At 33.4% G+C, this 15,936-nt stretch overlaps 1 protein-coding gene across 2 annotated transcripts in view; it reads right to left on the bottom strand.

Moving 5' to 3' along the window:
• Traf4 (TNF receptor associated factor 4) overlaps positions 1–15,936 on the bottom strand; it is a 199,855-nt gene that overhangs the window by 9,211 nt on the left and 174,708 nt on the right. For both annotated transcript variants that reach the window (XM_069847020.1, XM_069847019.1), the window contains exons 5-8: positions 8,090–8,407; positions 5,126–5,267; positions 2,350–2,468; positions 226–381 (exon numbers count right to left, since the gene is read on the bottom strand). In XM_069847020.1, the coding sequence (XP_069703121.1) occupies positions 226–381; positions 2,350–2,468; positions 5,126–5,267; positions 8,090–8,407 (735 nt within the window). The remainder of the gene's footprint in view (positions 1–225; positions 382–2,349; positions 2,469–5,125; positions 5,268–8,089; positions 8,408–15,936) is intronic.

Here is a 15,936-nt window from a genome sequence, read left to right as displayed (position 1 = left end):
CCCATTTAATATTAAAAATATAATAATAATGTAATTCCGGTAATTTGGTACCAATTTATGTAGTAAAAAAATTCTTAAAAAACCTCTGGTACAGCAGTACACCTCCCTCAACTCATCCAAGCTGCGACATAGTCTAGAGCTTTAGATGGACTATCCTGTGCTTACTCTACTGGAAGTTCCACTGTATTTGGAAAATAGGCTACACAGAGAGACATTTCATCTCACCTTCTCCGGAACACTTGACTGATCAAAAAGGGTGAATGATACAGAATGTGAGAATGGCCAGCGCAACAAGGCATCATATTCCCCAGGCAGAATTTTTATGTAGATTGAGATGTGAGAACTCTCACCAGCACCATTGCCGTTCAAAAACACAGATGCCTGCAACGATACAGAAACATAATATGCAATAAGAGTTTAATTGAAAATTAAATGCACACATCTCATTCATATGGAGAAATTGTGAATTGACTTCATTTCTCTTTTATTTTGTCAGTGCATCATTTGTATGATACATTGTGTTACAATTGAGGACCGTTTTTGCAAAATTGAGATTTTGATGGATTCGTTAACAAAAGTCAGGCCACTACATGATGTTCAAAGCATCTTAGTAAAATTGGGTTATTTCTCTTCATTGTAGTGTGTCAAAGTGTGATCGTTTTTTCAAAACTTGCTTTCTGCTATAAGTGAGACATACAGCAAAACTTGCTTACTATAGTGCTTTGTCTCTCCTATAAAATTTAGTTTTTTTAGTTAGCAAGTTTTGAAAAAACGGCCCTCAATTGATTTATGACATCGTCTCAATTTTCTTTTCAGTCCCCTACCCACGATTCCCCATTGCCCAAGCAATGACGTGCAATTGAATTTTCCTTAAAGTCTCTGATACCATTCCACTTAATCTATAGTATGCTGTTTACTTTAGAGGTCGATATTTCCTGTCTTGTTAACAGGAATGCATCTATATGTAACACTAACCTTTTAGTTTCTCCTCATTAGGGATTCAGTTTTTAGTGAATAAAAATCTTAAATTTCGGTATAAAATTGCTTAAATTCTGTGTCATTTCGTATTAAAAAAATGGCTTTTTGACTCTTATCATGCAAAATTCATTACTTTATATTCCAATAAGACCAGAAGTCTGTATAATCAAGGGAATCTTAAGGTTGTTTGTATCTACATTTTAACATTTTATAAGTTTTCTATCTGCACTTACATTTGTGTAGAAAAATTATCTTTGTAACAGTCTCTCATTTCTTGTGTAAATAATATAAATTAATAGGCACCACAGAACATTCAGACTATTTCTACTTTATATTTAAAAATAGTCACTTGAAATCAGGTATGAATATTGTAATTAAAAAATCCGTATTGAAATAAGGTTTTAATATTAAATTCAAATTTTTAGGCATAAATGCCAATCTTTGGGCAATTTTAAAGAAAATTTCGTAAAAAAAAATAATTATTATTCATCTTAAAAAACACTAATTTCCAATGATATTGTACTACAAACAAAAATTTCGCGTATACACAAAATTTTTCTTTGTTTCACAAGTTTATAAACATACGATATTTTCATCTGGAAGGGCATAAAACAAAGGTAAAAATGTTACCAGCTGAAAAATTGTTTTTCGTGAACGCATGATTTGCTAAAACTATGTATTTGTACTCTTCATTCAGTGTTCATTTATAATTTCTACATTTTGCTACTAGACATAGTGATTCTTTCCCATTTGGCAAAAATAATTTTGTTCAATCATTATTTTCCTTCATTCATTATTTTGATATTTATTATAAACTTGTCTTTAATCATGTCATGTTGTGGCCATGTTGAGCACTTGCTTAACTGGAAAGGAATTATTATTATTTAACAGTTATTTGAATTAATCAATTATTCTAAAATTCTTATCACGTCAAAATGATTTTTTCTCTTTTACTGTGCTGTTAGCCCGTTACTTAATATTTATTTGAAGATGACAACAAATTCATTTACTAACTGCACAATCACTCCTTTACGCCACTCAACTTAAATATTTTTTTCCACATTCTTTCTCAGTATGTCTGGTTTATCTGTTGATAGTCGCTGTAGTGGAACATAATCTCTCAATCCTAGCACCTCCTTCAATTCGCACAATACACATTTATCTTTCTGAGATGTGTGTTACCTTATGGAATGAATTCGGAGTCAGTTTTTAAGATTATCACTCTGATTTCACATTAAAAGTGCCACTTCATTGTCTGAGATGGGAACTAATATAAAGAATTAAAACTGATAAAACGAAATATAAAAATTGATTCAGTATTTTCCCGACTCTACAGTATCCATAAATGGACTGAAATATAATGCATCATACCTGTAACTTATATCCATATTGACTAGTATAGAAAGGTGGACTGACTAATTCCATCCCTTCTTTTGTTTTTGCTTCTGTAAGTTTCGCTGTATAGTCACTGATCTTCCAGATAAGAGTTCCTGGAACAAAAATAACACAGTTTATATCAAATTGCATTTAACGATATGCTGAAGTGAAATTTTGTCAATTTTGTTGAAAAATTAGATTTTTCGGCTTTAACATTAAAAAACTGTGTATGGTTCAGAAAATTTGTCCTCAAATTTTCATGCAGATAGTCCCATCATCAGCTGTTTCAGCCGTCGTTTTTGAAAGAAAAGTTGCATGCTGGGTGTTCCTTTAACTTTGAATTTCAATTTTCTCCATTTGCATTTTTCCTACATATTGCTTTACTAAAAATGCTACTCCTACTTTAAATCGTGTACTATATGCATGATGTTTGTAGGTCTTCTTAAAGGTATGCTTAACAAAACTTCCTATCAGGATTTTCCTTAAATCTCAAGATTTTTGGGGGAAATAATTTTTTCTTCTGGTAGACATCACAATTTTTATCTATTTTTGTATTTGACTAAATAAAATTTTTTCTTAGTCCTTGAAGAATAATCTGAAGAAAGTAAATGGAAAGCTACGTTTCAGGGAATTTGAAAGGTATATGGAGCAAATTTCAGGCAAACATTTTGAAATTGAGGAGTAGTGATTTTAAAAAAAAAAAAATTTAAATTTACAAAAATTTTAATTCATATAATTTTGGACCAAATGAGATGAAACTTCGTACAGAGATTATTTATATGCACCATGATTTGTAAAAGTTTGCAAAGATCTAGTTTGTACGGTTAAGAATATTCAAATTTCATCTCAGTGAATCCTTAAATATGAATAATTTAGAAATATAACGAAATCTCACATGTGTAACAATGCAAACCGAGAAAGAATATTACTTTAATAATAATATTTTTATCCTCTGAGCTTCTGGCTGATATGTATTTCTATCATCAGGCAGTACATCTCACTTGACGATGTGTCCAGAGGAAGAACAAATTGTTTGTATACATCTGAAGTCTGGTTAGTATAATATGTTACTAGTCAGTGATATATAGAATGGAGGGGGAAAGGAACTGGTCACCCTACCCTGTTGTCTCCTGGCCTAGTTGCCTCATGAGTGATGCCTTTTTGGTGTCACTTATGAGGTTTCAACCTGTCTTCCGACAGTTGATTAAATAATAGTATTATTTTAAGCCAGGGGCGTATTTTGCGGGCTACCGGCGGTAGCCCAAGGAAATTACAAAAGAAAAAGTTTATAATATAACATAATGTAATAATTTTGTATTATTAGTTTTACCATAGTAATTAAAATTAAAGTAATTGTTAGATATATTTTGTGTAATAATAGGGTCAGCGGTAGCCCAAACCCTTTAACCAGTATACGCCACTGTTTTAAGCAGACATACTATAACATTGAATGTGAAGCACAAAACCTGGAGAGAGTGGAAAGTTATAAATATTTGGGAACAATAATAACTAGTGATGGAAGAGTAGATCAAGAAGTACTGAACAGGGTAAAGAAAGCAACATCAGCATATTATCAAATAAGTAATACAATAGTTGGGAAAAAAGAAATAACCACTAAGACAAAAGTACAGATATATAATTCAGTAATTAAACCTATAATACAATATAGTACCGAAAGCTTACCACTCTCAGATAAACATCGAAGTAAATTAACAGCAGTGGAAATGAAATATCTTAGAAGAGCTGTAGGAAAGACCAGAAGAGATAGGATAAGGAATGACAGGATAAGAGAAGAAGTTAAAATGAGAAAAGCATTAACAGAGGTGATTAATGAAAGGCAATTGAAATGGTTTGGGCATGTATATCGCATGGGAGAGGAAAGGAAGGTTAAACAGGTGATGGAAATGAGAGTGGAAGGAAGAAAGAGAAGAGGAAGACCAAGGATTAAATGGGAGGATACAATAGAAAGAATAGGCCAACAGAAAGGAAAAACAATGATAGAGATGAAGAGAACATGTAGAGACCGGGAAAAATGGATGAAATGGATGGAGAGAGGCGAACCCGACACTTAGCAGCAGAAGGGACTGAAGAAGAAGAAGGTTATATTATACGAAAAATGTAAATAGTTAATTTTTATTATCCATTTTTATATAAAAATTTTTTTTCGTTATAGTTACCATTTTTTTTCCGGTCAATCAGCTTCAATTTATGTTCTTTGCTCAATAAATGTTGTTCCTTACAATTTTGAAATACAATAAATTGATAGCTTTGTATTTTTTATTAAGGAGGAGGAATAGGAACAGGAAAAGATGATGTTGACGACAACGATGGAATGGTGGTAGGGACCATAAGGATACCCCAAGAAAACCCATCTTTTTCCACCCTAATTCCATTTGGACTCGCCGAATTTGAACCTTTGTGCAAGGGCATGGAAAGCTGACGTATCAGAGCATCTTGCTTTACATTAGAAACCAATGTTTTCTTTGCAATATAATAACATAAGAAACATTCAGTATCTTCTATACAAGCTTTAATTTCACAACAGCAAATTAATATAAGTAACAAATTTTTTATAATTCCCTATTTTCTGTGCAAGATCTGTTATAATTCCCTATTTTCTGTGAAGATCTGACAATGTTTTCAGTGAACTGTACTGTACATCTTGATAATCGTTTACATCCTGCACAGGTGCATTTTCTGGCTGAAGGTTAAGCGTAAGTTTTTCTGGAGCATTCAAAGGGAAACTTAGGCTGAAAAAGATTTTACTTACCGGAATAATTAAGGGAGATTCGTGACAGTGCACTCTTCAGACTGGCGATCTGGTGTTGCTGTTTGGTAACAACACTGCACATGAGTACAAGATGCTGTTTGGTGTTATCATCAACATGTTTCTCCAGAGCATAGCGGTTTCCCTGTAACATAGCAAGTCTGTACTATAGCAGTTTCAGAAATAAATGTCACATATGTATAGAGTGAACAATTAATTGAAAATTAATCTAGGTCGTCACTGTATTATTATTATTATTATTATTATTATTATTATTATTAGTATTAGTATTAGTATTATCATCATCATCACCACCATCATCAATGGACAAACGATTATTAACGGAAAAATTTAGGTAATCCATGAAAATTTGCTTTAACACTGCCTTTATCCAACGCAAATAATTCCTCTTTGGCTATTTGAGATGTCAATCTAGTCTCCAATCTGAAAAGCCAAAGCTTTTTCTGTTCCGTTAATGGTATGTTATACAGAACTTTCATTTCAAAACTTCCCGGTCTAAATAACTAATTATTTAAATTGAATTCAGTTTAAACAAAAAAACGTCAATTCAAATATTGAGGGAGAAGTCTGAAACCACCTAATTGCATTTTAGATTTCACCCACCCCCAGCCACCTCCACTTCGAAATTTCAAATGGCACCCCTATATTTTTACACTTAGACTTCAACAAACAAAATTTGATAACACAATCTCAAGGGAAAAAATGGAACTCTCTGTATCATAATCCACAGTTAATTCCCGATTTACCACGAAAATCATCTGTAGCTGCATTTAGATTGGCAACAGGCCATGATTGTTTGGCCAAACACCTGCATAGAATTGGAATATATCAGTCCCCTAACTGCCCATTGTGCAACTCAAACCAAGAAATGAATTCGGAACACCTCAAAATCTGTGCTTCAGTGGTTGACCATGATAATATCTTTGAAAAATATTGGAGTGCAAGAGGTCAAATGACTTTATTGTCAAACGCCTGGCATTAGAAAACAACAAACAACATACTTTTTACACTTAAATATGAAAGAGCATTCAATCGTTTATATACCTCATTCATTTGTTTTTGCATCTTTTGTTTTCTGTCGTCACTTGGCAACCTGTATTTTTGTTATTGTTGATTAGACCTGAAGAGAATAAAGCTACAAAAACTTATTGAGCATTTCATGCAATAGTTGTGTTTCTGTATTAAATTATTTTAAAATAGTGTCTTCATGAGAAAATAAATCATCCTTATTGATTTAATTTAGGAAATTACACAAAATAAGCTGTGTTTTCATCCTACAGTCAAAGCATTGGCTCTTCACATTGGAGACTAGATTGACATCCCAAATAACCAAAGAGAAATTATTTGCATTTTAGTGTAAACAAGATAATAATGGAAGAATTTTGGAATAGAGTCGAACTAAAATAAAGAAGAAGAAAATAGTAATGTGGACAGCATGCTACGGTTCTCAGCAGCAAAGCAATTAGTGTTCGATCCTGCGATATTTGTGCTGGACAAAGCAGTCGTGAGGCAGGATTGCTCTTCAATTCACAATCGTCATAAATTCTTTCACATTATGTAAAATCTAGAAACTGAAAATCTTACAAAAAAAAAAAAAAAAACATGGAAGATATGTAAAAGAAAAAAAACCTGTTTTTAACCTTTTCTTCCTCTCCCATCTTCCCACCATTCGTTTTTTGCAATTTATTTTTATTCTGATTTGTCAATGGAATTGTCATATCCAACCTGTTACTTATCTGGCAGTAAAAAGTTGAAAATGATTTTAAATAAATAAAGACGAGGTATCGAGGTAAGTATTGCAAGAAAGCCTCTCCATCAGTTCATTATGAGTTTCAGCACTTGCCAGAGGTAGATCACTATACATTTTGTTCAGCGAAAGACTGGATTAAAAGACAACCACAGTTAGGCTTGAGTTGTGTTCATATTGAAGTTTCGAAGCATATCTGTGGTTCTCAATTGCTGGTCCATTGATGAAGTACGATCTTTTCTTACAGGTTCAAAATTTTCCATTGGTCATTTGACAAATTTTGAGTGGTTGTGTATAGTAGCCTAACTACAAGTAGCAAATATTTTCTCATATTTGAGAGACCAACCTTCAAGGTAATGATATATTTTTTTTACGTGAGAAATGAAACTCGTGATAACGAATTCTTTTGAATTTCGAAGCATTTGTTGACAAGACTTGTGGTGGTTCATTGAAAAGTTTTGGATCATGTTTTTCGTCATTTTAAGAAGTTAGGTGAAAAAGCTTTTAAACATTTAGTGGTCCTGGATTTTTTTTTATATACAAATCTTTGTGAGCAAATATTTTCAGCATTTTGTTACCAGTATGTGAAGAACATGCTTAAAAATCAGCTTGGTGTTGACACAGATTTGAGAACTGGAAATACTAAATTGGCTGTGGAAGGAATTATTCGAAACAGAAAGAGGCACGACTTTTCCCTGCTGCTGGACATTTATATTTTGTTCTCTTGCAGTAGAGGTTTGTAAATTTTTTTCTCTTCTAATTAAATAATTTTCATATGATTTTTATTTTTCCTACACTAAGGGCTAACTCACATATTAGTCCACTAGTGTGGAGTAGTGATCAGTATATTTGACTATGAAACTAATAGGCCTGGGTCCGAATCCTAGTTGGGGTTTTTTCAACCAATTCTAAGCAAATGCTGGACAGTTTATCCACTCAATAGTTTCAAGTCAATACAGGATTTGCATATAGGTGACATCATTCTGAGAAAGCTGCAGAACTCTTAAGGGAAAAGAGGAGCATTAATCACGGACTCCATCGGGAACTGAGTGTTGTGTAGCTGAATTGATAGAAAGCCTCAGGTTATGGCACAAGCTTTTGGGTCCCTCCGTAAAAGGGGGGGGGGGAGTTTTCATTTTATTACTCTGAATAGGTGACATTTTTGTTAACAATCTAGTTTAATAATTATTTATACTCACCTTAAACCTGCACCCTGCATCCTTAAATGGACAACATATGCCCAGAATAGGACACTGGTCCTTTAAGTGTAAATCTAAATCCTCCCTTGCGAGGATGGACACATCACAACGATTTGGACAGGCAACAGGAAAGCGCCCACATTTTGTGTGGTGGACCTGTAGAGTATCTGCAACAAATTCCTTGCTGCAATATCGACAAGGAACTAGCCTCTTGGAGCATTCTGCTGCTTTGTGTTGAGTTAGATGCCGCCTCTGAACTTTCATGCCACATTTGTTTTCACAGTATATGGGTTCAAATCCACAGCTCCCAACGTGATTCTGGAAACAAACACAACAACAATAACTTTTTATTTGCTTGGAAAACTTGGAGTCCATAATGTTATGAGATGTATCATAGTTGCAAGGAAGTATTTAAGAGGCTTTACTTTCCTTATAATAGCTCCTCGATTCTGAAGGGGGGGGGGAGACAGTAAATAATAATTTAAAAGATTGCATTTTTTTTTTATTTTGGTGTTATAGAGGGCAAAAATAATAAAACACTTACTTTATATACCGTACTGTAACTATTCTGTACTTTTACATACAAGAACAACCAAAGTCGGTAAAATCTCGAAGGGATGCTTAAGTGCTACAGGCAATTTTAATTAAAGAATTAGTTGTATTCATAATAAACATTAATAGTGCACAGTTTCAGCTTTCAGAGAAATGATATTGATTGCTATTGCATTAAACCACAAAATTAATAAAGTGAACAGCCACCGGCATGGCTCAGCCGGTTAAGACGCTTGCCTGCTGGTCTGAAGTTGCGTTCGGGCGCGGGTTCGATCCCCGCTTGGGCTGATTACCTAGTTGGGTTTTTTCCGCGGTTTTTTTCCCCAACCGTAGGGTGAATGCCAGGTAATCTATGGCGAATCCTCGGCCTCATCTCGCGAAATACCATCTCGCTATCACCAATCTCATCGACGCTAAATAACCTAGTAGTTGATACAGCGTCGTTAAATAACCAAATAAAAAATAATAAAGTGAACAAAGTTAATAAGTTATACAAATAATCAGTTCATTGTTTTCAATTAGCTATTTTAGATTCCAAAATTGCTGTTCTCCCAACTTTTTTTGATGTGGTAGTAAAGGTCATTGAAATGGCTAATAAATGGCATTCTCCCCAAGCCTGCTAACTAAGATCCATCTTTGGGTGAAATTTAAAAGTAAGCGTACATATTGAAATAGATGATACTCTCATACGTTATAAATCTAATCTAAATCAAACAAAAGCGGACACTACCATCTGTGATTTTCTTTGCGTCACAGGTTTTTTCGTTCTTTATACCAGATACCATCCATTTTTGTTTTCGAAGTTTTTGTTTTATGTAGTATTTTCACTCGTATTTACAAGACTAAAAGCAGTGTGGGTGTAAAAGTTCGAAGAATTTTGTTTTTACTACAAATGCTGCAGGGAGTTAGAATAATCGGTAAGTAGTTATCAGCATAATTATATAAACATTTTAGTACCTATCTATATAGTGGCATACATATTTTATCTACTGTATGATTTTTTTTTAGAACTTGTGAGCTGTAATGTAGGCTAGAGTATGTTTAAATGCGCTGTTTTATTAAATTATTTGTTGCTAAAAATGTTGCAGGAGGTTACGATAATCTTACTGCCATTTATCAGTGATATATATTGAAAAATAATTCTTTACCTTGTAGCATACATTATGTCGTACCTTTACAGTTGCGGTATTTTATGAACTATAACTTGGAGGAGTGGTATGTTAATGAGCTGAATTAGTAAGTGAATGGGAATTTGTACACCTATTAGTAATTTAAACACACATTTATGCAGATAGAAAATATAAACTCAACTGAAATTGTGATGGACTGCAAAAGAAATGTGCTAATGTCTAGAATACAGTGGTCAAGATACAGTAAACATACATTTTCTTGTGGCTGTTATAGTAGGCAAATTCATTCGAATTTATTGCGACTAAAGAAATAGGGACAATCTACAACGGGCTAATAGTCTATTAGCACAGCATTAATTTTATAGAATTATGTTGAAAGTTACTCTATGGAATTTAGCACTGGTTTCTAGATTTGGACCAATAAGTAATGTAAGGTTATGGCATTTATACCCAACGATAATCGGTACCAATAACATCTGTTTTGGGAATAGCTATGGTAGTATGAACGTAATTCCTAACATTGTGGCTAATAAATAACATTAAATTATTTTTACATAGGAATTGGTTATCTCATTTAGACCTAAACAACTGATACGATATAGTTGACTTAAAATGCCGGTACCGAAATGCCCTATTTAATTTTACCATTGTAAAATTTCATTTGCCACACTGCGACATTTAATGTATACTAATGTAGGTTAGGTTACAGTGTACATTCAGAGGCGGCGACCATCTGAACTTTTTTTTTTTTAAAGAGGAGTAAGTAAGTAGTCATTTGTAATTTCGTTTTAATATCTATTCACTAAGTTGGTTATTATTACATTCTGCTGTCAGATTCCTTTGACCATTTTAGGCCTAATAGCAATTTCGGTGTATTCACTAATCCTATTTGAAGGCATTAATGCGAGATACAAGAACAGTACATTAATGTTTGTAATTGCATAATAAACTTTTATGCTCGACCATGCCGAAATGTAGTAATTATACACCTGGTAGCAGACCTTTAATGCATGTCATTAAAGTACACCTACTCATTAAAGGTCAGGTCTTTCAGCCAATGACGACTCAGGTTACAACTGTTCAGCCAATGACAGATCAGCTTTCTACCGCTATAAAACCGCAAGTATCGATTATTCTCGGATATGCAATCGAAAGAGAATTAGCGAAAAGTCACGGAGGCTGGAAATCCAATACTGTCGCAGAAGGTTATGTTCTGTTACTATAATAATTAGCGTTAATTGTAAATAATATTCAAATATTATCACGTTTAACGGGACTACGTCAAGGTCAATGACATTATTGTTCCTCGGAAAAAATCAATACTTTCGCGCACATCTAACAATTCACGACCTAGAACAAGGTCACTTCCGATCTTGTCAGTTACAAATAAAATGTGTACATCTGAATACCGGTAATTTCAAGTTAGAAATATGGTCGAGCATAAAAAGTCGTATGAAACTCGCCTATAATGGTAATTAAGAAGCTCGTATGAAAATTATGAAACTCGCTTGCGCTCGTTTCATAAATATCCATACTCGATTCTTAATTACTATCATTATAGCTCGTTGCATAATGTACTATTAATGTCAATTATACGTCAATTTTCGTTCGTTTGTTCTAGTGGAGCTACCATTAAATTGTTGGTCGTTACATCATCTCTTGCATAATCTACATCAGTGATTTAACTTAGTTGGAAAAAATATTTACAGGAATTCACTTTATCAATTTAGCAATCACCAAATCGGTTCGTACTGGGTGTCAAGTTTGTCATCCTCATGTTTCCGACATGCGTATATTATGTTAATTTTTATTTTCCGGAACGGCATTTCGGCCCAACTAAACCACTGGTATTCATAGAGTGGTGTTAAAATATCGTACAGTCATTCCATAATTAGCCAACGGGTGGGACATTCTTACTCAGTTTTTTAACTTCAAATTGCTATGTTACTTTAAATAATGCAATGTAACCTTTCATGTTTGAATTCTACAAATGAAGCATAATCCTACATAATGGATGTTGTTTCAACTTTTAAAATTTTATTAATGTATTTGAAATAATATTTTTAAGATTTGTTACGGGTGGGACAAAAATTGGAAACGCATTTTTGTGATATCTAAAAGTTAAATCATATATTTTCTGTTCTTCTATTATTGTCACAGCTTTAATGTCGATATTAATGAAGAAATAGAGGTTTAAAAAGTGATAAATAATGTTTCCAAGATCCTTAAAATATAGATATATTCACTTGGCAAAACAACTAAATTAAGTTGCTGGCAGTGTTACGGGTGGTATATTACAGGTGGGACAAAAAAAATGTAGAGTTTCATTATAAATTTATTTTCTTCTTTTGTATTTCAACAAAACTTACTTACAGATCTTTTTAAATAGTAAAAGACCCCTTTTATTACAAACTTTAGGTGCTGACAATATGGAGGCAGCTGATATCTTTGCACCACATAGTACACAACAATGTTGAAATCGTGTGATAATTGTAGATAAAAATGATTATATGACATTGACACATAAACTATTTAAATTTATAGCTATATTAAACGAAATTTTTTAAAGTGCCGAAGCTTCAAAATAATAATAATAATAATAATAATAATAATAATAATAATAATAATAATAATAATAATAATAATAATAATAATTTCAGAAAAAGTGATACTTTCTTTTTCTTTTTTGGGTTCCCAATATTCTAAAAAATCTCCAATAGAATTTTCTACAATTTTCATAGATCTTTGAACAAAATCTAAAGAAGAACAGATAAAAGCAGTATTGTATTGATTTAATAATCTCAATCCAGAAATTATATTTTCTGCTTTATTGTATAGAGATGGATTATCTACTAAATTATTAAAATCTAATCTCTTTAGGAAAAAGATCTAATGGTAAAAAAGTTATTATTATTATTATTATTATTATTATTATTATTATTATTATTATTATTATTATTATTATTATTATTATATTTCGATGATCGAGGTGTCATTTGAAATGAGTTCTTTAAGGCATAATAGACCGCTGTACAGTGACATTTAAAACAAGCGAATGGTGCGCATGTAAAGTGAAACTTGGCGACAGAATTTCAAAATGCCAAAGATTGCCGCTCAAAAATCCAAGATGAAATTGATGAAAGGGTATCAAGATGATAGAAGATATCGAGACGAATCGATTGGGGTGCCTCAAAGGAATGCTCAACTTTGTAGAGAGTATAAGCACAGTCTAGTATATACAGTCATGAAGCTTGAGTTTCGAGGGTATTAGGAACAATAGACTGTGCAGGTACTATTTCGGATTGTCTGTGATGAGGCGATAGTAGCGATCCTAGTGGTTAGCAACTATCTATGGATGCATATTCCCTGCGTATTGAGCTTCGTGACTGTATATACTAGACTGTGGTATAAGGCACGTCTTAAATCCGAACGTCAGAATGGACAAGAGGCGCACGGCTCGAGCGAGTGCAATGTTTCTGAGTCTGTTGTGCCTGATATTGACATTAAAAGGCGTTGCCACTGCTGACATTTACCTCAACACCAATTCTATCAGCGACGTATTCATGATTAAAACTGTGGCTCTCTCTCTCTCTCTCTCTCTGATACAGTTTACCCCGATTTTTTTACTGATGGCGGACACCCATGCACCCATATAAAGCCAGTTGTGTTGACCCATTTACCGACAGAGTCGAGTTAAGAAAATATAAAGGTACAAATCTGTTTAAAAAATAATAGTTTGATGTGATATACCTATATCCTCCCCTCCCCTAAATGAATGTAATATTAGGGCTACCTAGTTAATGTAAGGAAAATAGTTAGGCCTACTCAATAAAGATCTAAACCTGTGGCAGATGTTCAAAATGTTCGCATGAGTTGACGTGGAAATTGCTACAACTCCACAAGTTTGTAGGCCTAATACATTTTAGAAAGTGAAATGATTTCTGAGTGATTTGCAGTGCCGAGCACCTAACGAAGTTATTGACTATTCTTAATAATTAATTTGAACTTATTCGAAATTCATTTTCAGTTTGTGCATCTTATAGGTAGGGCTATACGTCAGTAAGTTTCGCTACACTAACAGAAATGTATAGATGTATAATACTATGGTGGTTTAAATATTAGAATCATTTAAGACAATTGTACTTGGTACAAAATTTTATAAAAGTTCCAAAGAGGAACATAAAAGCATGAAGATAATTGTATTAGCTTCATGAAATGAACATAACTTTCCTCGTAAGAACACACACACGCATGCGTTTCAGCATCATAAAAAAACTATATCCAAACCAAAGCTATATTTTCCAGTGTCGCTGCGTATTTTTGTGAACATTAACAGAGAATTTTATTTGTTATGTGGGAAATAAAGTTTGTGGTTTTTGGTTGAATGACTTCTAAAAGTGGACGTGGCTGTAAGAAACAATCAAAAACAAGAGAATTCATTTGTGTACAGTGTGACCAAATATTTATAAACACATGCCTTCTAAGATCTTCCAGAATATCACTTAATTTCGCTATTGCGATGTTGACACGAAAACATTTACATTGTTTTCTTTTTTAAAGTTTTTACAAACTTTTACATTTTAAAATTAAGATAACGTCGCATAATCAGGAGAGAGACATTTCGCCGCCACATAACTGGAACGTACTCGAATGTAAACGCTGAAATCATTGCATAGGCTTATATACGATTTATAGGATAGTCTAACACGTCACGCAAGCATTTTTATTAATCCCCGCTTTCTGTTGGAATCTGTATGTAGGCGCATTCCTGGGGGAAACCGTAACAAATCTTTATGTTCACAAGCATGGGAAAACCCTCATCCATTGTCACATTCCAACTGGTCTGTAATGACCTCATTTATAGGGTGTTCTACAAAGGTGTCCGGAAAAATTAAAATTCTATGAACATTAAGTTTTCAGTGCTGCTTTACGACGTACATAATTTAAACGTGTATACATAAGATCTCTAAAACAGGGCTGGACAATTTCCAGGCGGCAGGTCGCCTTGTCGACGAAAAAATTGAATCTGGCGCATAACATACAGTATTTAATTTGTGATTGCTAAAGTTTCATTCTGATATTAGTGCAATGTAATATTTATTTTTGCACGATCGTGTTTTTTTGTTGTGTTTACAACTATTGTTGTTAGGCATTGAAAGAGAATTCCCACACAGAAACTTATTGTTAGGGAAACCATTCTTCATAACATAAAACTATACTGAAATAGACCCATTACAGTGTACTTATTGTTACCTAGTTACCATTACAGTATAGTTTTGCGAAGGCTTTGGAATAATATTGCTATAAATTTTCAATGCAAAATATATTTTATTTGCAATTTAAGAATATGGTCGTCCAAAAAATGTACAAAACACGTTTCTGGAGTACATTACAAAATCTCAGAGTTTTTCAAACTTTTCCTCGATTTTGTAAAAAGCACTTTCCAACGTTGTATTGTAATATATTATTACTTATTTAAATCTTTCGATTATTTACACCAATAATAATAATAATAATAATAATAATAATAATAATAATAATAATGATAATAATAATAATAATAAAGTATACAGGGTGATCCGTTTGGGTATGGATAAAATAAAAACATCGTAAAACATTTACTACTGAACTTTATTTGTTGAAACTTTGTGCATATAACACTGAAAGATGGGAGAGTCCACACCTGTGGAGTAACGGCTAGCGCGTCTGGCAGCGAAACCAGGTGGCCCGGGTTCGAATCCCGGTAGGGGCAAGTTACCTGGTTGAGGTTTTTTTCGGGGTTTTTCCTCAACCAAATATCGGTGCTGGATCCTGGACTCATATCACCGGCATTATCACTTTCACTTCATTCAGACGCTAAATAACCTGAGATGTTGATAGAGCGTCGTAAAACAACCCACCTAAAAAAATGGGAGATTCCTCAGAGCTCAACATGCCCCCCATTGCGCACCCTGCACAACTCATAACGGTGATGCAATTCAGTCCATGTCCGTTGTAACATAAAAGGTGTGATTTGTTGAAAAGCTTGAGTAATTTTTACTCTCAGATCATCAATGTTCCTGGGTTTCTGTGACTAGACAATGTCTTTAACAAAACCCCCACGAAGAATTCAGAAGGGGTTAGATCTCGGGAGTTTGGGGGCCAAGCCAAGAGATAGCTACTTCT

This window comes from Periplaneta americana, chromosome 15 (assembly GCF_040183065.1).
Source record: "Periplaneta americana isolate PAMFEO1 chromosome 15, P.americana_PAMFEO1_priV1, whole genome shotgun sequence".
Classification (NCBI taxonomy): Eukaryota; Metazoa; Arthropoda; class Insecta; order Blattodea; family Blattidae; genus Periplaneta; species Periplaneta americana.
The sequence above is the reverse complement of the archived record's forward strand: the minus strand, read 5'-3'. Positions and strand labels throughout refer to the sequence as shown.